The sequence below is a fragment of the Sphaerodactylus townsendi genome, linkage group LG04 (genome assembly GCF_021028975.2).
Source record: "Sphaerodactylus townsendi isolate TG3544 linkage group LG04, MPM_Stown_v2.3, whole genome shotgun sequence".
NCBI lineage: Eukaryota > Metazoa > Chordata > Lepidosauria > Squamata > Sphaerodactylidae > Sphaerodactylus > Sphaerodactylus townsendi.
This window is the reverse complement of record NC_059428.1, coordinates 8084743-8106054: the sequence shown is the minus strand read 5'-3', so window position 1 is coordinate 8106054 and position 21312 is coordinate 8084743. Positions and strand designations below refer to the sequence as shown.

The window sequence follows — 21312 nt, the reverse complement described above, 5'->3', positions numbered from 1 at the left end:
GAGAGGCACAGCAGGAAGGAGATGCTGGACCTGGTGATCCTGGAGCGCTTCCTGGCCGTCCTGCCCCCGGAGATGCAGAGCTGGGTCAGGGAATGCGGGCCGGAGAGCAGCTCCCAGGCGGTGGCCCTGGCGGAAGGCTTCCTCTTGAGCCAGGCACAGGACAGGGATCAGGACCGGCAGGTGAGGGGGTTTCCTCTGTGTAGTCCTTGGGGGTGGGCACAGCAGGTGATTCAGGTTACCCTTGGAAGCCACATGGCTGACTCCTCCCACCCCAGCCTCCACCTGTTTCTTCTCCCTTTTCTCACCCGCCTCCCCTTTCTTGGATCCCTGCTTCTGTTTCAGGTGCAGGAGGAGACCGCGCAGGGGCCTTTCCACGGAGCAGCTTTTCTTGGTAAGATTGACAGGGGTGATGCTCTTTCTGGGCGGCCTCCTCGGGAGTAGTGGGGGTCCTCTGATGCCCACTGGTCCCGTGTGGGAACGATTCTCTGCTCCCCCTTCTCAGCTCAGAAGTTTCATTTGGGAAGTAAAAAAACCCCAAATTTCAGTCACTGCTAGACAACTGGACAGATACAGGAAGGGAGTCGAGCAGAAGGCAGCCTCCAAACTCAAAGGATGACAAGTAATGTCAAAGAACTGTGGCCGTAGTGCAAAAATTGCAAAGCATATTGCACTGGGCCAATATAAGAGTAATGAAATCATAAACTTCCCAGAGACCTTACGTCATAGCCATTTCCAATACTTTTATGTCAAGATTAAAAATACCCGCATTTGGCAGTATGTCATCGCTGGACTTGCCAATCTATCAATATGATATTCTATAATGATTACTATCGATAGAAATTATTATATATTTATTATTAATAATACCTACAACATTTTTGTTTATGCTGCGCCTTTCTTTCTCACAATACTAGAACCAGGGGGCATTCATTGAAAATGCTGGGGGGAAGAATTAGGACTAATCAAAGGAAACACTTCTTCACGCAACGTGTGATTGGTGTTTGGAGATGCTACCACAGGAGGTGGTGATGGCCACTAACCTGGATAGCTTTAAAGAGGGCTTGGACAAAATTATGGAGGAGAAGTCGATCTATGGCTACCAATCTTGATCCTCTTTGATCTGAGATTGCAAATGCCTTAGCAGACCAGGTGCTCAGGAGCAGCAGCAGCAGAAGGCCATTGCTTTCACCTCCTGCAGGTGAGCTCCCAAAGGCACCTGGTGGGCCACTGCGAGTAGCAGAGTGCTGGACTAGATGGACTCTGGTCTGATCCAGCAGGCTAGTTCTTATGTTCTAACAGGGAATACAGGTAGAATATACAAATTATTAATTGGCTCTTAGTTAGGAAGCAGATTGGAAAATATAACATCAGGCAGGCATTGGATTACAAGGTGGGATATTGGAATTTAACAACAAGGATCCATATTAAGACAAAATCATTCATTTGTGCTGGGACTGTAGACGTGGGAAAACCCAGAAGGAGGCACGCAAATGCCCTGAAGACGATGTGAAAGGGGCGTCTTTGAATGTCAAGATGGCAACTTTTGGCCCTTCACCAGTGGCAATGCCGCCTTTCCCCATCTGTTCTGTCCTTGCCCACCATTACGGGATTTAGTAGCTGTGGTTCTGCCGGTGGGTTCAGAATAGCCTGCCGGTTCCTTGCGTTTCTCAGTTCTTCTGACTTCTGTGAATTCTGGACAAACATCCTGATAGCAAAAGTGTGGAAGCAAAAAACGATCCAAAATAAGGATGGAAGGATCATTGTGACCATTAGCCATCTTGATTCTCCCCATGGACCTGAAATACAAACTCCCAGGAAAACATAAAATGCCACCTAATTAACTTTTTCTCCTTCTAGGAGGTGCCCTTAAACCGACAATAGATTCTTTGCCATCTCTTTCTGGCAGAGAGAAAGCGGCTCCCGTGCAGCCTGGTTGGGTAAGTGCAGAACTGTGGATCATGCCCCTGGTTCATTACCCTAAGTAGGTAGTCTCCGTTTTAGTTGGAGGAATTTGCTGGAGGCAGAAAGAAAGGGAGGGTAGCTAGGATCCATAACCGACGTGTATCAGGAGCTGTCCCTGGTGAGACCTCTTAAATGATCAGGCTGTTGTGCAGTTGAAATGAGTTTTATTAAAGAATTGTGTAATAAGGGCAACAAATGTGTCTCACGCAACGAGCACACCCACACATGAAGCACAGAGGAGCTGGCCCAGAGAAAAGGGTGACAGTTGAATAGGGTTTCAGGGATGGGTGACAGTTACCAGCCTCCAAGGGACGTCCCAGCCAGCATTCCCAGGAGCAAAGAGAAGAGCCCACGTCCAGGTGGGTGGCCCACCAGGTGCCTTTGGGAGCTCACAGGCAGGATGTGAAAGCAAGGGCCTTCTGCTGCTGCTGCTGCTCCTGAGCACCTGGTCTGCTAAGGCATTTGCAATCTCAGATTGATTGATTGATTGATCGATCGATCGATTGATTGATTGATGAGTTGTGTGCAGATAGGATCAGGGACGGTCTGCTCAGACTGCTGACAAAATCAACTTAGGGTGACGCAGTGGGGGTTAGCCAGCCCCATTGTCCAGCCAGGCACCCCACAGGGCCAGGGGGAAAGCTCAGCGGCCAGCAACCCTCCTGCCCAAACTTGGCACAGAAGACAGATCCCAAAACTCCTTGAGAGACTCCCATTTTGTGGGGAGCAGGGCCTTGCTCTTGTGCCAATCTTTGGCCCCCGTGCCTGATTGGGGGGAGGGTTCTGACTGCTTACAGGGTGCTCCCCCCACCCTCTCTAGGCCAGGGAGAATCTGTCTCTGTCTCTTTCCCCTGGCTGCTACCTGTCCTGCTCCCCAGAGAGAAAAGAAAAATGTCCAAAGGAGGTTTGAGTCCTGAACATCAACATCGTGTTATGGTGCTTTTTGGATCATCCTCAGAAGGGCAAGAATTCTTCCGTTATCTTTGAATATGGAGAGGTTTTCCCATTGTCTCTCTGCTCTCAGGGCCTGGTGACCTTTGAGGAGGTGCGTGTTCACTTCTCCGAGGAGGAGTGGGCTCTGCTGGATCCGGACCAAAGAAGGCTTCACAGGGACGTCATGGAGGACAATTGTCAGAATGTGGCCTCTCTGGGTAAGGCTCTCTTTTCCCTTGACTGGCACACACTGAGAGCAGAAGTCACTCCTTCCAGGAAGCTAGGATGGCCCAAGTTAGCCCAATATGGTTATCTCTCTGCAGCTGAGTGGGGTCGGTCCCCGTTGGTCCTTGGTTGCCCTCCTCCCACTCACGGCTACAGAACACAGGGACTGGGAGGCCAAACCTACCTGGGAGCATAGAGTACAATGCATTTTACAAGTTTGGGTCTTCACATTCCGGGAGTTTAACTCTGTTTCAAAGTCGTCTCCAGTGAGTGCTGTAAATTCTGTGTTCAAATAAAGGAACAGATTGGCCAGAGGTCCGTCTAGTCCAGCATCCTATTTAGTCAACTAGAGTCCCAGGAAGGTTCACAGGTAGAGGAGACGATCCAAAACATCTCTCTTCAGAAAGAGACTGCCTCTAAACATGGAGGTTCTGCTGAGTAACCTTGTCTCTGGGCAGCATCAGCAACAGATTAACACGGGGGGCAGGATTTGTCTCCCCTGCAAGTGATTCCTGTTAATGGCTTTCTTTACTTGGTTCTGCTTTTACTTGAAGGTCTTGCCAGTATTTTCTCTTTATTCCAGAGCAGGACGGTTCCCAGAACAAGGCCATGGGAGAACTACAGCACCGCCTGCACGATGAAAAACAGCAGAAAAGAAACCCTGAAACCCAACAGAAGAGTGGGAATGAATGTTCTGTTTTGTGGGTTGCTGAATCCCAGGTAGTTGATCCACACCAAAGTGTTAACACAGGGGAGAAACCACACAAATGCTTGGAGCATAGAAGGAACTTTGTTTGGAATGTAATCCTTACTGGCCATCAACAACTCAGAACAGGGGAAACACAAACACACCTGGAATGTGGCAAGAGCTTTGCTCAGAATAACACCCTAGCTAAACATCGACAAATCCACACTGGGGAGAAACCATATAAATGCCTGGAGTGTGGAAAGAGCTTTGCTCAGAGTGATAGCCAAGCTTCTCATGGACAAATTCACACTGGGGAGAAACCATATAAGTGCCTGGAATGTGGAAAGAGCTTTGCTCGGAGTGATAGATTAGCTTCTCATGGACATATTCACACTGGGGAGAAACCATATAAGTGCCTGGAGTGTGGAAAGAGCTTTGCTCAGAGTGACAGCCCTGCTTCTCATGGACAAATTCACACTGGGGAGAAACCATATAAGTGCCTGGAGTGTGGAAAGAGCTTTGCTCAGAGTGATAGCTTAGCTTCTCATGGACATATCCACACTGGGGAGAAACCATATGAATGCCTGGAGTGTGGAAAGACCTTTGCTCACAGTTCACAACTTACTAACCATCAACGCATCCACACTGGGGAGAAACCATATATATGCCTGCAATGTGAAAAGAGATTTGCTTATAGTTCAGAGGTTATTGTCCATCAACGCATCCACACTGGGGAGAAACCATATAAATGCCTGCAATGTGGAAAGAGCTTTGCTCGCAATACAAACCTTATTGCCCATCAACGTATGCACACTGGGGAGAAACCATATAAATGCCTGGAATGTGGAAAAACCTTTGCTCGCAATACAAACCTTACTGCCCATCAACGTATGCACACTGGGGAGAAACCATATAAATGCCTGGAATGTGGAAAGAGCTTTGCTCGGAGTGATAGCCTAGCTTCTCATGGACGAATTCACACTGGGGAGAAACCATATAAGTGCCTGGAATGTGGAAAGAGCTTTGCTCAGAGTGATAGCTTAGCTTCTCATGGACGAATTCACACTGGGGAGAAACCATATAAATGCCTGGAGTGTGGAAAGAGCTTTGTTCAGAGTTCACAGCTTACTAACCATCAACGTATCCACACTGGGGAGAAACCATATATGTGCCTTCAATGTGGAAAGAGCTTTGCTTATAGTTCAGAGGTTATTGTCCATCAACGCATCCACACTGGGGAGAAACCATATACGTGCCTGGAATGTGGAAAGAGCTTTCGTCAGAGTTCGCAGCTTACTAGCCATCTACGTATCCACACTGGAGAGAAATCATATAAATGCCAGGAATGTGGAAAGAACTTTGCTCGGAATGATAGCCTAGCTGTTCATGAACGAATTCACACTGGGAAGAAACCATATAAGTGCCTTCAGTGTGGAAAGAGCTTTGCTTATCGTTCTGAGTTGATTGTCCATCAACGTATCCACACTGGGTAGAAACCATATAAGTGCCTAGAATGCGGAAAAAGCTTTTATGGCAGATGATAGCCCTAGCTGTTCATGAGCAATTCTACCGAGGAAAACCATACAAATGCTTGCAGTGTGAAAAAACCTTTGTTCGTAATGACAAGCTAAAGGCCCATCAACGATTCCACACGGGAGAGTAGTAACAAAAATCCTTGTGAGTGTGGAAAAGCTTTGCCCAGAAGGAAAATCTTACAGTGCACAGAGAATTAACACGTGGTACTGTGTTTTGCATCAGATAATTCGCACAGGTGCGGGAGCATACAAACTTTTTCAATGTTGCAAGATCTTCAGCCTTAAGATCAACCTTTCCAAGTATCGACGTCTAGAGTTTTTATGTCAAATGGTGTTCTTTTGGGTTGGCAGAATTCTTGAGGTTATGATTATGTTCTCAGTGGGATACTATTGTTGTATGGTTGTGTGTTATTCCTGCTGCAATCCACCCTGACCCACATTCATGGGAGTGGGTGGAATATACCGTATATACTCACGTATAAGTCGAGTTTTTCAGCCCTTTTGATTTTCCATATAAGGAAGAAGGCTCCATTTCCTCTAAGGAAGAATAGGCTTCATACCTGCTAACAGGCCTCAACTTCACAGAGTTCAGTTGTTATGAACTGTATTTACATATTTCAGGGATGAGAATGTTTGTATTAATTGTTGAGAAGGGGTTATTGTGTTTATATTGATTGGCTATTAGTGTGTATTTTAGTTTTGGATACATCTAGAGAGAACCATGCGACTGAGACCCTGCTGGTCTGTTTTGCATAGCAGGCCAGAACTATTATTGTTTCTGTATTGGTTTGCCATATTTCATTGTTATAGTGCACACTACTGTTTATGAAACAGAAAACAGATTTATAGTTTCTTTTGTTGTAAGTTTGGTGAATGTTAAGGGTCACAAGGTGGGATCACACTGTCAAAGACTTGAACTCATTTAACATGTCTGATAATATCCCTCTTAAAATCTGAGTTGGGTAACATTTGGACATACAGATGAGGAGGAGGAATCCAGTTTTGAAGTATTTTAACTCTTGGGTTTTAGCTTGTGGTTGCTGATTGAGCTAAGGTTTTTGTACTTTTAAAGTCACTGTTGATACCTCTTTTCCACTTATGGAGCTAGTTTACTGTTTGAAATAAATATTCAAAACCATTTAACCTACTGATGCCTCAATTAATGTAATTTTATTGGTATTTATTTTTGAAATTTACCAGAAGCTGCTGCATTTCCCACCCTCGACTTATACACGAGTCAGTACGTTTTCCCAGTTTTTTGTGGTAGAATTAGGTGCCTCGACTTATACGCGGGTCAACTTATATTCGAGTATATACGGTAAATAAAATATTAATTGAAATTGCAGCAGTCAGATCTTCAGCTGGTGTTGGCCTTCATACTCACTGGATTCTTCCCAAGAACTTCGTATGCCAGAATGGATCAGCAGAGTACATGCCTGGATCCAAGCAATTTTGTGATTGACAAGTGGATATTTTGTCCATGTGTGGCAGGTTCAATCAAGTGCCTTCCAAGGGTTGTTTTTGGTGTGGCATGCAGTGTGCCGATAATCCCTGGGAGCACAACTGCTGCTTTATGCTATGATCTCTTGACTTCCATTTTGCAAATTTCTGCCAGTCGCCAATCAGTTTCTGATCTCCCCTTTTTCAAAGTCTGATCGACCTGTCTGACCTTGAAACTCTGCAGTGTTTCCTCACAGGGAAAGTGCTCCAGGCCCCTGAGTGTCTCGGTTGCCCTCTCCTGTACTTTTTCCAGCTCTGTCGTCTCCCTTTTGAGATGTGATGATCGGAACTGAACGTCATATTGCACATGAGCACATCCCAAAAATCTATGCAAGATTCAAAATTGGCCACCAGCTTCACTGTGATATTGGGAGGTACCATGGGAAAAATTAGGGGGATCAGAACCTCCTGGTAAAGATCAACTTGATAATATCTCTGTGTTGTCCGTGTTTCCCTGAAAATAAGACAGGGTCATATTAATTTTTGCTCCAAAAGATGCGTTAGGGCTTATTTTCAGGGGATGTTTTTTTTCCATGATTTTGTCGTCGTCCCCCACGTGACCAGACCAGCTGTGCCGGGGAAATCTGTAACTAGGGCTTATTTTTGGAGTAGGGTTTATATTTCAATCATCCTCCAAAAATCCTGAAAAATCATGCTAGGGCAGTGATGGCGAACCTTTTCGAGACCGAGTGGCCAAACTGCAACCCAAAACCCACTTATCGCAGTGCCAACATGTCAATTTAACCTGAATACCAAGGTTTTAGTATAGAAAAAACAGTTGGCTCCAAGGCGCGTGTTACTCGGGAGTAAGCTTGGTGGTAGTCGGTTGCTCACAAACAGCAGAGCTTACTCCCAGGTAAAGGATCAGCTTTAGTTCTTCCCATGAAAACCAGTGGGGTTTCGCAGAGCTTAACAGAGTTTACCTACGCTGCTTCCCCGAAACTAGGTCTTAGGTTTGATGCTAATAATCTCCCTGAAATAATTATACTATTATCACCTGATGAACTCTGTGCATGTGTGCCCACAGAGAGGGCTCTGAGTGCCACCTCTGGCCCCCGTGCCATAGATTCGCCACCACTGTGCTAGGGCTTATTTTTGGGGTAGGTTTTATTTTCGGGGAAACAGGGTAGCAATGGAAGCACATTCACTCCTGAGAAGCTAAGAATGGCTTCGGGGGGCTTTGGGCAAATAATGCAGATCTGGTACAGGAAAGCTAAGTAGATTTCTTAATAGCCCACCTAGATCTGAATTGGGCCTGATGAAATCCATCCAGAACTCTAGACAGCCCTTCAACCTTCACAGACTCTCCCCACCCTCCCCGACCATCTGTGTCCTCCCCCTGGACTGTCCAATAAGGAGGCCTCATATTCAAAGGATTTCTTTTATTGAAACTGTTATGATATAAAAAAAGAAAGGTTCACAAAAGGTTCATCTTCTAAGTCAGCAGAAGTTTGCCCAACACAAAGGCTGGAGACAGTCTTTAAGTGGTTAAGAGCAGGTGTACTCTACTCTGTCCAGGAACTGGGTTTGATTCCCCGCTCTGCCGCCTGAGCTGTGGAGGCTTATCTGGGGAATTCAGATTAGCCTGTGCAACGCCGTAGCCTAAGGTGACCTTGGGCTGATCACAGTTCTTGAGACTCTCTCAACCCACCCACCTCACTGGGTGTTTGTTGTGAGGGGGGAAGACTTTGTAAGCCCTTTTGAGTCTCCTACAGGAGAGAAAGGGTGGGGGATATAAATCCAAATTCTTCCTCCTCCTCCTCTTCTTAGAGGGTAGCTGGAGGACTGCCCCTACAGATTTTGAAGTAAAAGCTGGGGAAAGTTTAGAAGAGAGTGGAATATGTATTTTATACACACATATTTACAGGAATAGTATAGTAAAATTGAGGATGATCACACCAAAGAATCATTATAAACACAGTCAAGAACTGTATCACTCACACTATAGAAAATTGATGAATTTCCTGCAGCATTAGAGATTTAGTTCGTGGGGTAATTTGGGAACCTGCCCAGAAGACTGCATGACCTTTCCAACTGCAAGGAATTAACTGGAATCTGGCTGCACCTTGCAGGTGATCTATGATAGGATGGGACAGGGAAAGAAGGGTTTAGGGAGGTAATTAAAAGAAGTACGCAGAAGCAGATATCACACAGTATTCGATTTATTGTTCTGTTCTGCACAGAAAACTGGCGTCCGCCTCCTGCTTGCATGATAAAAAAGTGAGTTTTTCGTGGGTTTTCCAGGGGGCTGCATGGCCGTGGTCTGGTGGATCTTGCTCCTAACGTTTCGCCTGCATCTGTGGCTGGCCTCTTCAGAGGTGAACCGCAGAGGGAAGTGTGTTACACACTCTGTGCCCAGTGACGATACATCGAGTTTACTTCGTTCACACAACAGCTCTTCTCCTTTGTGAATTTACTCCTCTGTGGTTGGAATAAAACATTCATTTCTCCCTCCTCCTGTTTCCTGGAGACTTTCCTGTCCACCTCCCCCCTGAAGTGGGAGTAGCGCAGCTGGCCGAAGACCCTCCTCGGAGTATCCTGCCCACCAGGGGGACTTTGTGCTCAACCTCTGGGGGGGGGGGGGAGGAAGTGTTACCACGCTGCCTGGTAACTTTTAATAGCTCCAGACCAACCAGCTCTCAGCAGCGCAGGGGAACAGAGACGGGACCCAACACAGCGAGTATAGTGAAATAATGAAAGGTTTTATTGAGATGCTGACCTACGTGTCAGCACCTCCGCACCACGGCGACTGCGCTGCCTAGCAGCTTTACAGCAGCATCTTAAATACACTTTCTCCCGCTGCCGGGAGTCCGGGAGAATACAGGACAGCCTACAACCATTCATTCACAAAATACATGACAACCAATCATACATCTACAAGTACATGGGAACCAATTAGAGTCCAGTGGGCAGTCCCTTCTTGAATTTCCTTGAGGCAGAGGCTGGCGGCGATGGCGTAGGCAGCTGGCGGGAAGAGCACAAAAGAGTCCTTTGGGTGCTTGGGGCAAAGGGCACCCTTATCTGCCTGCTGGTGGGATTAGGCCAGGGGTCTGCAACCTGCGGCTCTCCAGCTGTTTATGGACTACAAATCCCATCAGCCCCTGCCAGCATGGCCAATTGGCAAGGGCTGATGGGAATTGTAGTCCATGAACAGCTGGAGAGCCGCAGGTTGCAGACCTCTGGATTAGGCAGATGGAGGCGCTTCTTCCGGGGTCCCTTTTGCCAACGTCCATTCATGGTTTTAGCAAATGAAAGGGACGTGCCCAGGTGGAGCAGGGGTGGACTCCTGCCTTGAGCCAAGGAGGTTCCGCGCAGACGCAAATACAAAAGACAGCTATAATTGCTACTTTCTATCTAATACAGTTTGTTCCTACCTAACTGACACAGAAACAAAACACAGTTCTGTCTTTATTCAAAACAAGACCAGAAATGGGATAAAATCACTTCTGGCTCCACGTCCTGGCCCCCCGGCCGGAGAAGCCCGCTTGCAGGGTCCATTCCTGCCCCCCCCCCCCGGGGGCACAAGAGGCCGGTGGGCAGACGGGTGGCCTGGGGCGAGCCTCTCCCGCGTGGCTCAAGCCAGTGAGGTCCTCCGGGGGGGAGGGGGAGGAGGAAGAGGAAGGTCTTTTCCCGACACGCCCCGCGCCCCTCGCGGCTGCCTCCCCGCTGCTGCCCTTGCCGGGCTCGGGGCCCTCCTCGCAGACTCAGTCAGACGGGAGGGGAAGCGGGTTCGAGTCCTGCTGCCTCCCTTTGCAGGGGGGCCGGCGCGCGGGGGGGGGGGACTGAAGCAGCAGAGGAGGAGGAGGAGGAGGGAGGAAGTCCGAGGAAGGCTGAAGGGGGAGGAGTCCGGTTTCCTAGAGGGGCCTCGAACGAGGAGCGGCGGCCGGGCGGTGCGGCTAGAGCGGCCGGTCGAGGCGCAGGTGAGCAGCCCAGGTAGGAACTCACCTGTCTGGTCCAAGGGGCCTCCACTGCTTGAAAGAGAGGGAGGGGGGGTCGCCTGCGGGGCCCGCCCTCTTCCCCTCCCCTTGAGCACCCTGACCCCCCCCCTTGGCCTCCGCGTCTCCGGCCAGCCTTTCCCCTTGGGGCCACCGTGGGTGGGGTGGGAGGCTCCTCGGGGGGGGGACTGGGAGCCCCCCTCCCCCGCTCCGGCTGGGGGGGCTCCAGTTGACTCCTGAGTGCCGCAGGTCTCCCTCCCTGGCCGCCCCCCGGTGCCGCTGAGCCCCCCCCCAGGCCCCTCGGGAAGGAGGCGGGGGGCTGGACCCGGGGGCGCGCGGGGGGGGGGGGGTCTCAAAAGCAGCCACCAACCCTGGAAGGGCTCTGCAAAAGAGGGGCCCACCCCGGTTCGGAAAAGGCTTCTTCTTCTGCCGCTGCCGCCTCTGGGTGGGGAGGGGTGGGGAGGGGGGGCTGGAAAAGCCCAGCTGGATCAAACGACCCCCAGATGTAAAAGCTCTGAATGAGCCTCCCGGGCAGGCAGAGCACGGAAAGAGGGAGGCTGGAGGGGTTTGCCTGGAGAGCGGGCAGCGCAGGAGGCGCCTTGGAGAGACCGGCCCCCCAGTCAAGAGCTGCCCTGCAAGGAAAGGTCTTCTCTCCAGCAGCCCCCCTTCTCCCCCCACCCCCCCCCCCGACTTGTGCCCTGCTGAGATTCCTCTCCTGCGCAGCTCCTGGAAGGACACGGGGGCCGGCAGACACTTGGGGCCCTTCAGAGTCCCCTGGATGCCAGATCCTTTAACCTCCTTCTATTCCCTGCAGATGCCTCCAGACTCACACACGGGCGGCCTCTAACTCCACACCCGTCCCTCTTGGCTTTGCAGGAGGTCACAGACCTGACACGGGCCTTGACGGGAGAATCCGGCCCAGGTGTGAGGCGACAGGTGCCGGTGGAAGCTCTTTGCAGAGGACAGGAGGATGAGGGGAGAGCCAGACCCGACTGCCCCCGGATTCAGGGGCGGCCTGGATGTCCCCAAGGCTGGGAGTGGAAGGGAATTGGGGAAAGCAGGAATGCAGGAGAGCCCGGGAGACCAGGGCGTCCTCCCTCCAGACGAGCATGGACAGCACTTCCGGCACTTCTCCTACCGGGAGGCGGAGGGGCCCCGAGAGGTGTGCAGCCGACTCCACCGCCTGTGCTGCCAGTGGCTGGAGCCAGAGAGGCGCAGCAGGAAGGAGATGCTGGACCTGGTGGTGCTGGAGCGCTTCCTGGCCGTCCTGCCCCTGGAGATGCAGAGCTGGGTCAGGGAATGCGGGCCAGAGAGCAGCTCCCAGGCGGTGGCCCTGGCGGAAGGCTTCCTCTTGAGCCAGGCGCAGGACAGGGATCAGGACCGGCAGGTGAGGGGGTTTCCTCTGTGTAGTTGTGGGGATGTGACTCAGGTTACCCTTGGAAGCCACATGGCTGACCCCCCCCCAACCCCCACACACCTGTTTCTTCTCCCTTTTCTCACACGCGTCCCCTTCCTTGGATCTCCACTTCTGTTTCAGGTGCAGGAGGAGACCCGGCATAGAGACCTCCCGCAGGAGCAGCTTTCTTGGTAAGATTGGCTTAGGGTGGCCGCTCTTTCTGGGCTGACCTCCTCGGGAGTAGTGGGGGTGCTCTGATGCCCACTGGTCCTGTGTGGGAACGATTCTCCACTCCCGTTTCTCAGTTCAGAAGTTCCATTTGGGAAGTCAAAACGTAGAACCAGATTTGGATCACTGCCAGGCCATTGGACGGATACAGGAAGGGAGTCGAGCAAAAGCAGCCTCCAAACTCAAGCGATGACAAGTAATGTCAGGAAGCACAGTGCCTTGGGCCAACATAAGAGTAACCATATCATAAGCTTTCCAGAGATCTTCTGCTGTAGTCACTTCCAAAACTTCTATGTCAACATTAAATAATAATAATAATAATAAGCCTTTATTTGGCATAACAATAATCATAACACAATAAAAAAAACTGAGATAAAAGGTATACAAATACAAAGGTTTAAGATAAAATATAAATTATTGATTGTGCATCACCTCCAGTAAAAATTGTGCTACCAATTCACAAGTTTCATTGTCAGAATTGTCAACTTGGAAATGAGCGAAAAGGGTATGCTCTTGTGGTGAACCACAAATTGAAACATTGGCACATCGACTGCTTTGCTGCCCTAAATCTGCTAATATCAGATCAAAATATTCCAATATTCTTTCTAGGATACCTCGTGAAATAGGAGAATCAGGTAAACTTCCTTTCCTTCTGGACATTAAAAAAAATCCATATTTGGCAGTATGTCATCGCTGGGCTCCCCAGTCTGTCAATATGACATTCTGTAATTATTACTATCAATAAAGTTATTATGTATTTATTATTAAGAATACCTATAATATTTTTGTTCATGCTGGGCCTTTCCAACAGGGAATAAAGGTAGCATATAGAAATTATTAAACGGGTCTTAGTTTGGAAGCAGGTTGGAAAATATAACATCAGGCAGGCAGAGGATTACAAGGTGGAATATCTGAATTTGACAACAAAGATCCATATTGTGGTTTTGTTGTACACCGCCCAGAGTCCTTCGGGGGTGGGCGGTTTATTAAATTCAACAAATAATAATAATTAAGCCCCGCTCCATAGAGGAAGACTCAAGGGTCTACCGAACGATAAGAGGCTTTGCCCCTGCAGCCCAGGGCAGTTGGATTCCATTGCGCACATTCTCCTCCACTGCCCACTTTACCAGAAACCAAGATCCAGCTTATTAGTACAAATCATTGACTCTATGAAAACCCTGACAGAGCTTGATAAAGTAAATATGCTCTTAAACTGTAATGACCTTGACTGTTGTCTCGCAGTGGCAAAGTTTCTGGCTGAGGTTTGCGAACTGAACTTATGATCCAGTGTGAAGTTTTATCTAGTAATTTTAACTGTATTTATATTGTATGTTCTGTATGCCAATAGAGGCTTATTGGAAAAAAAATAATTAAGACAAAATTATTCATTTGTGCTGGGACTTTAGACTGGCAGAATCAGGCATGCAAATGCTGTAAAGATGATGCCAAAATGGCGTCTTTGAGTGTCGAGATGGTAACTGTTGGCCCTTCACCAGTGGCGATTCCGCCTTTCCCCATCTGTTCTGTCCTTGCCCGCCATTACGGGATTTAGTAGCTGCGGTTCTGCCGGTGGGCCTGCCAGTTCCTTGAGTATCAGAGTTCTTCCGGTGGGCCTGCCGGTTCCTTGAGTATCAGAGAGATGTCGGAAGTGGTGTCCCCCAAGGATCCGTTTTGGGACCAGTGCTCTTTAACCTATTCATAAATGACCTGGAAGTAGGGGTGGGTAGTGTGGTGGCCAAGTTTGCAGATGATACCAAATTATGTAGGGTGGTGAGAACCACAAAGAGAACCAAGTGGACCTTGATAAATTAGGTGAGTGGGCTCAGAAATGGCAAATGCAGTTCTATGTAGCAAAATGCAAAGTGATGCACATATAGGGCAAAAAAATCCAAACTTCACATACAGCTACGGGGGTCAGTGCTATCAGTCTGAACCAGGAAAGGGATTTAGAAGCGTCTTAGTTGATAATTCCATGAGAATGTCAACTCAAATCATATGTAGCAGCTGTAAAAGGCAAACTCTATGCTGGGGATCATTAGAAAAGGAATTGAGAATAAACTGCAAAGATTGTCATGCCCTTATATAAAGGCTTAGGTAGTGCGACAGCGCCAGGTACTGTGTCCAGTTCTGGTCACGCATCTCAAAAAGGATATTGAGGAGATAGAAAAAGTGCAGAGAAGGGCAACAAGGATGATTGAGGGACTGGAGCACCTTCCCTATGAGGAGAGGCTGCAGCGTTTGGGACTCTTTAGTTTGGAGAGGAGACGTCTGAGGGGGGATATGGGTTCGCAGAAGGCCATTGCGTTCACATCCTACATGTGAGCTCCCAAAGGCGCCTGGTGGGCCACTGCGAGGAGCAGAGAGCTGGACTAGATGGACTTTGGTCTGATCCAGCTGGCTTGTTCTTATGTTCTTCTGACTTCTGTGAATTCTGGACAAACATCCTGATAGCAGTACTGTCCAGACTGGACTTGTCAAAAGTGTGGAAGCAAAAAATAATCCAAAATAAGGATGGAAGAATAGTTGAGACCATTAGCCAAGACGGGGAGAATCTCGTCTCCCCCCCACACCTCCCCCCAGACATGAAATACAAAGCACCAGGAAAATATAAAATGCCAAATTTTCATCCTTTTAGGTGGTGCCCTAAAACCGACAATTGATTCTTTGACATCTCTTACTGGCAGAGAGAAAGCAACTCCCGTGCAGTCTGATTGGGTAAGTGCAAAACTGCGGATCATGCCATTGGTTCGTTACCCTGAGTAGGCGGTCTCCATTTTAGTTGGAGGAATTCGCTGGGGGCAGAAGAAGACGAGTTTGGATTTCTATCCCCCCTTTCTCTCCTGTAGGAGACTCAAAGGGGCTGACAATCTCCTTGCCCTTCCCCCCTCACAACAAACACCCTGTGAGGTGGGTGGGGCTGAGAGAGCTCTGAGAAGCTGTGACTAGCCCAAGGTCACCCAGCTGGTGTGTGTGGAAGTGTACAGGCTAATCTGAATTCCCCAGATAAGCCTCCACAGCTCAAGTGGGAGAGCGGGGAATTAAACCCGGTTCCTCCAGATCAGAGTGCACCGGCTCTTAGCCACTGCTCTTAGCCACTACGCCACTGCTGCAAGGGAGGGTAGCTGGGATCGATAACCAACCAATCAGGAGCTGTCCCTGGTGAGCCCTCTTAAATGATCAGGCTCTTGTACAGTTGAAATGAGTTTCATTAAATAATTACGTAACAAGAACAAGAAATATGTCTCGAGCAACGAGTACACCCACCCGTGAAGCACAGAGGAGCTGGCCCAGAGAAAAGGGTGAAAGTTGAATAGGGTTTCAGCGATGGCTAGAGGCGTAGCTGGGCCAAAATGCACCCGGTGCACATTTTATATTTTCCGGCACTTTTTCAGGCTGCAAAAGGCCTGTTCGCAGTAAAAACGGCTGATGGGAATTATACTTCCCAGGAGACCTTGTGGTGAGAGGAGGGGCCACCTGGGGCGTTCTGCAAGTCCACCCAGGCGTGCTTCAGTTCATGGCATGAACCCCGCCCGCTGGAGCTTCGCAGCTGGAGATGGGTGACAGTTACCATCCTCCAAGGGACGTCCGAGGAAAGCGGCGCTGAAGCAGTCAACGGCCAGCATTCCCAGGAGCTAAGAGTAGAGCCCACGTCCTAGTGGGAGTGCGTCAATCCAGAAGAACACACACAAACACATACACACATTCACTGTGGATGGCCAAAGGACCAGTATTTATACCCAAAGGGGTCTTGAGGTGGTTTGAGGCAAGCTGACAGGAAAGCCATAGAATTTATTATCTAGGGTTCGAATCATAAAACAGGAGAGGGTAGCTGATGATATATTATTATTATTGTTGTTGTTGTTGTTGTTATTATTATTTATTACGTTTAATATTACATTTACAAAACAATCAACATTTGAATACAAAAAATAGTTTCAATTAAAACAATAAATAAATTAAACATTAAAACACTAGCAGCAGTGATCTTCCACAATTAAAATAAGTAGATGTTGTCCGGCATTAACCCCCCGGGAGGAGACAGGCCGATATTCAATCAGCAGATGACAAAGCTGTGAGGAGCAACAAAGAAGGGCGGACTCAGCTCTCTGCTATATAAATGGATATAGCCTTTAGAGAAATAAAAATTAGTGTTTAGCATGGTCCCCATTAATTTTAATGGAAGTTAAACAAAAGTTCCTTGTGGTCTGGGACTCTGGATCACTGAGTCAAATCCCAAGAGAATGCCTGAAGATTGATTGATTGATTGATTGATTGATTGATTGATTGATTGATTGATTGATTGATTGATTGCTGAAATGTGTGCAGATAGGGTAAATAATGGTCTGCTTGAACCGCTGACAAAATCCGCTTAGGGTGACGCAGTGTGGGTTAGCCAGCCCCGTCCTCCAGCCAGGCACCCCACAGGGCCAGGGAAAAGCTCAGCGGCCAGCAGCCGTCCTGCCCAAGCTTGGCACAGAAGACAGATCCCAAAACTCCCTGAGGGACTCCCATTTTGTGGGGAGCAGGGCCTTGCTCTTGTGCCAGTCTTTGGCCCCCGTGCCTGAGTGGGGGGAGGGTTCTGACTGCTTACAGGGTGATGTGATTCTCTCTAGGCCAGGGAGGATATCTCTGTGTCTCTTTCCCCTGGCTGCTATCCATCCTGCTCCCCAGAGAGAAAAGAAAAATGTCTGATGGGGGTTCGAGTCCTGAACATCAGCATCGTGTTATGGTGCTTTTTGGATCACCCTCAGAAGGGCAAGAATTCTTCCGTTACCTGTGAATATGGAGAGGTTTTCCCCTTGTCTCTCTGTCTCTCTGCTCTCAGGGCCTGGTGACCTTTGAGGAGGTGCGTGTCCATTTCTCCGAGGAGGAGTGGGCTCTGCTGGATCCGGACCAAAGAAGGCTTCACAGGGACGTCATGGAGGACAATTGTCAGAATGTGGCCTCTCTGGGTAAGGCTCTCCTTTCCCTTGACTGACACACGCTGAGAGCAGAAGTCACTCCTTTCAGGAAGCCGGGATGGCCCAAGTTAGCCCGATCTGGTTAGCTCTCGGAAGCTGAGCAGGGTCGGTCCCAGTTGGTCCTTGGTTGTCCTCCTCTGGACCCGTTCCAGCTTGTCAATATCCTTCTTGAATTGTGGTGCCCAGAACTGAACACAGAATTCCAGGGGAGGTCTGACCAGGGCAGAATAGGGAGGTACTATTATGTCCCTCCATTTAGACTCTGGACTCCTGTTGATGCAAATCTAAAGTGCATTGGCTTTCTTGGCTGCCGTATCACAGTGCTGGCTCACGTTCACTTTGTGGTCCACGAAGACTCCCAGATCCCTTTCTCATGTACTGTTGTCAAGCCAGGTGTGGCCCATCTTGTGCCTGTCCGTTTCATTTTTTCTGCCTAAGAGTATGATCTTACATTTATCTCTGTAGAAATTCATTTGGTTAGTTTTGGCCCAGCTCTCTACTCTGTCCAGGTCATTTTGAATTCTGATCCTGTCCTGTGGGGTTTTAGCTGCCTCTCCTAATTTCTACAAATTTGGTTGGCATGCCCTCTATTCCAGTGGTGGCGAACCTTTGGCACTCCAGATGTTATGGACTACAATTCCCATCAGCCCCTGCCAGCATGGCCAATTGGCCATGCTGGCTGGGGCTGGTGGGAATTGTAGTCCATAACATCTGGAGTGCCAAAGGTTCGCCACCACGGCTCTATTCCCTCATCCAAGTTACTGATAGGAATATTGAATAGCACAGAGCCCAGTGTAGAACCCTGTGGCACCCCACTAGTTACTTCTCTGTTACGGCCTTAACAGGGGTAAGGGTTTGAATTAAAGGGATTCTCCACCAGCTGCTAAAAAGTGTAACAGCACACATAAAAGTATCAGAGGGGAAGGGACACTCACGTTGGCAGCAAGAGGGGCCGAGAGGAGATCTTTTAGACTGTGTAATACGGGGAAGAAATTCTGGCAATGAATATTCCACAGAGTAATGCAAGAGTCCAAATTGAGTTTAAAATATTTATATAAATTTGTTTAAAACTACACACACACAGTGAGATACATAAGAGCGCACACATTCAAGTTTCCTAGGATATAAGCAGGTGTTAAAATATAGATTGGAGATAGAGAGGGAGGGGTTGTTGCGGGGTAATACGTTACCTAACGATTCTTAGAAGAGTAGAAGGCAGGGATTCCATGCCAGCACAGAGACCCAGTGAAGACAATATTATGTCTCAAGACCAACATGACCAAGAGAGGAACATGTGGCCAAGAGCCAATTGTTGCAGGTGAACTGGACTTTTATACCCTTTTGCCCAGGAAGAGGCGGGAACAAGCGAGTTTTAAGTTTCCTTTTTCTAAATTCTCTGGAATTTCCCATGCTGGGCTTGCTGGGTGAGCTAATTAGCGACTCTTCTATTGTTCTACACCTTGGGACAATGGGAGTCAGTTGGTCCTAGATTAAGTCAGGAAGCACAGAATGGCTTTATGCAGAGTAGCTTAGATTTTGGCTGAGACATTAGACCGGGGAAAGGTGGGTGCTTTAGGAAAATTCATAACAATGGGAACAGGAGATGCAGAGAAGCAACCATCTGTTGATGACTTGGTTTCCAGAAGAGATAGGGAAATGACAGTATCTGATACTAAAGTGGCTTTCCATATTCTTTGTCTTTAACAGTCTCTATAGCAAGGTGTGGTAATCAAGATCATGCCCAAAAACAAAATGAGACCTCCAGGTTATGCAGAAGTAACTCATCCACTTGATTAGATTTTGTAAAGCAGACTTTTTGCCTGTGGCCTGCTTTCAGCTTGGACACTCTGCTAACCACACAAAAATATGAGAGGTGGCTTCTGCCTATGTTATTTTAAATCAGAAATATATATAAATAATATTCTGGGGGTCCTTTGGGTCATTACATCTCCCTGGGATGAAGATGAGCCATTGGTGGGCACTCTTTGTGTTCGGCCAGTCAATCAGTTACAAATCCATCTAACAGTAGACTTGTCTAGCCCACATCAGAGGCGTATGGGGGGAAGTGGAGCCCAGAGACAAAACGTTTCTCCATGAGGTGCGTCGCCCAGCCCCCATGCATTGTGAAACCCCGCTCCCTCACGTTCCTACTGTTGGCTCCTGCTCCCGCCAGGGCTTGGGGAAGGCAGAAGCCTGCCTGCACAGAGCCCGGGAGGGTGGAGCTGAGGCATATCTAGGGAAAATGGAGCCCGGGACATAAGCTGAGTTTTCTGCCCCCACTCCATTTTCCCTAGATAAAGTGGAGGGGAGAGAAAAATCAAGCCATCTGCCAATCTCATGGAGGAGCACCCAGGTCTACCACTGGTCAGGCAGGCAGGAAGGGGCCCAAGTCTACTTCTTGGGAAGGCTGGAAGGGGCCCAGATCTCTTACTGGGCAGGCTGGAAGGAGTTGAGTTGGAATACAGCAGTGGCGTAGGAGCAGCAGTGGCGTAGGAGGTTAAGAGCTCGTGTATCTAATCTGGAGGAACCGGGTTTGATTCCTTGCTCTGCCGCCTGAGCTGTGGAGGCTTATCTGGGGAATTCAGATTAGCCTGTGCACTCCCACACACGCCAGCTGGGTGACCTTGGGCTAGTCTCAACTTCTCGGAGCTCTCTCAGCCCCTCCCACCTCACAGGGTGTTTGTTGTGAGGGGGGAAGGGCAAGGAGATTGTCAGCCCCTTTGAGCCTCCTGCAGGAGAGAAAGTCCAAACTCTTCTTCTCTCTTCTTCTTCTTCATACTGGCACGGGCTCTGACTCCGGAGGGTGAGTGCCCTCCTGCGTCCTGTGGTGCCCACCTTAAAGGGAGAATCTGGGCTCCCTAGTTTAAACAACATTGAAAGTGAAGCTGGAATCCACCCCCAAACAGCATCACTTTCAATGGTGTTTAAACTAGGGAGCCCAGATTCTCCTTTTAAATCCACCTTATTAACTAATTAATTGTAATAAAACACAATAAAACAATCAGACGGCAACTGGTTGGGAATTATAGCCTTAAATCTTAACTGCACAGTATGTTTTGTTGTATTTAAGTGAGGGAGGGGTGGGAATGTCTGATTCTTGCTGTTATGCTGCTAATGATGCTTTGTTGTTATTGAGTATTATTGATTTATACAATTTAAGATGTTATGTTATGATTATTGATACTGTTATATAATAAGCATAAGCATTTTATTGTCATTGTGCACGCACAACGAAATTTACAGCAGCATTCCTCGATGCACACAATTTCAGACTCATACCCCATCCTCACTGTCCCCTTCCTCCACCCATCCCTACACAGCCCCAAACACATCAACACGAAGCCGCGGAGTTTAGCATCGCCACAGCTCTAGAGTAGAAGCTGTCTCTAAGCCTCTTTGTCCTAGATTTGATAGTCCTGTATCGCCTACCAGATGGTAGCAGTTCAAAAAGAGAGTGTGCTGGATGAGACGGGTCTCTCAGAATATTTTGGGCTTTTTTTAGGCTTCGGGAATTATAGAGTTCTTCCAAGGAGGAGAGAGGGCAGCCGATAATCCTTTGTGCAGTAGTGATCACCCTTTGGAGCGCCTTCCTATCTGCCACTGTGCAACTGGAGAACCATACACAGGTGCAGTAGGTTAAGACACTCTCTATAGCACAGCGGTAAAAGGACACCAGGAGTTTTCCATCCAGTTGTTGCTTCCTTAAAAGTCTCAGATAGTACAGTCTTTGCTGGGCCTTCTTAACCACCGCAACAGTCTGTACGCCCCAGGTTAAGAACATAAGAACATAAGAACAAGCCAGCTGGATCAGACCAAGGTCCATCTAGTCCAGCTCTCTGCTACTCGCAGTGGCCCACCAGGTGCCTTTGGGAGCTCACATGTAGGATGTGAACGCAATGGCCTTCTGCGGCTGTTGCTCCCAATCACCTGGTCTGTTAAGGCATTTGCA

General features: G+C 48.6%; 1 protein-coding gene across 2 annotated transcripts in view; it reads left to right on the top strand.

Annotated features, from left to right (window-relative positions):
- The first annotated feature begins 21 nt into the window (after positions 1-21).
- Positions 22-21312, top strand: part of LOC125431790 (zinc finger protein 420-like) — a 50958-nt gene continuing 29667 nt past the window's right edge. Inside the window, exons 1-4 of one of the 2 annotated variants that reach the window (XM_048494912.1) lie at positions 22-180; positions 343-391; positions 15038-15117; positions 17228-17354. In XM_048494912.1, the coding sequence (XP_048350869.1) occupies positions 22-180; positions 343-391; positions 15038-15117; positions 17228-17354 (415 nt within the window). Of the gene's footprint in view, positions 181-342; positions 392-1857; positions 1938-15037; positions 15118-17227; positions 17355-21312 lie in introns of those variants that run through there. The other variant, XM_048494911.1, reaches the window with a different exon arrangement.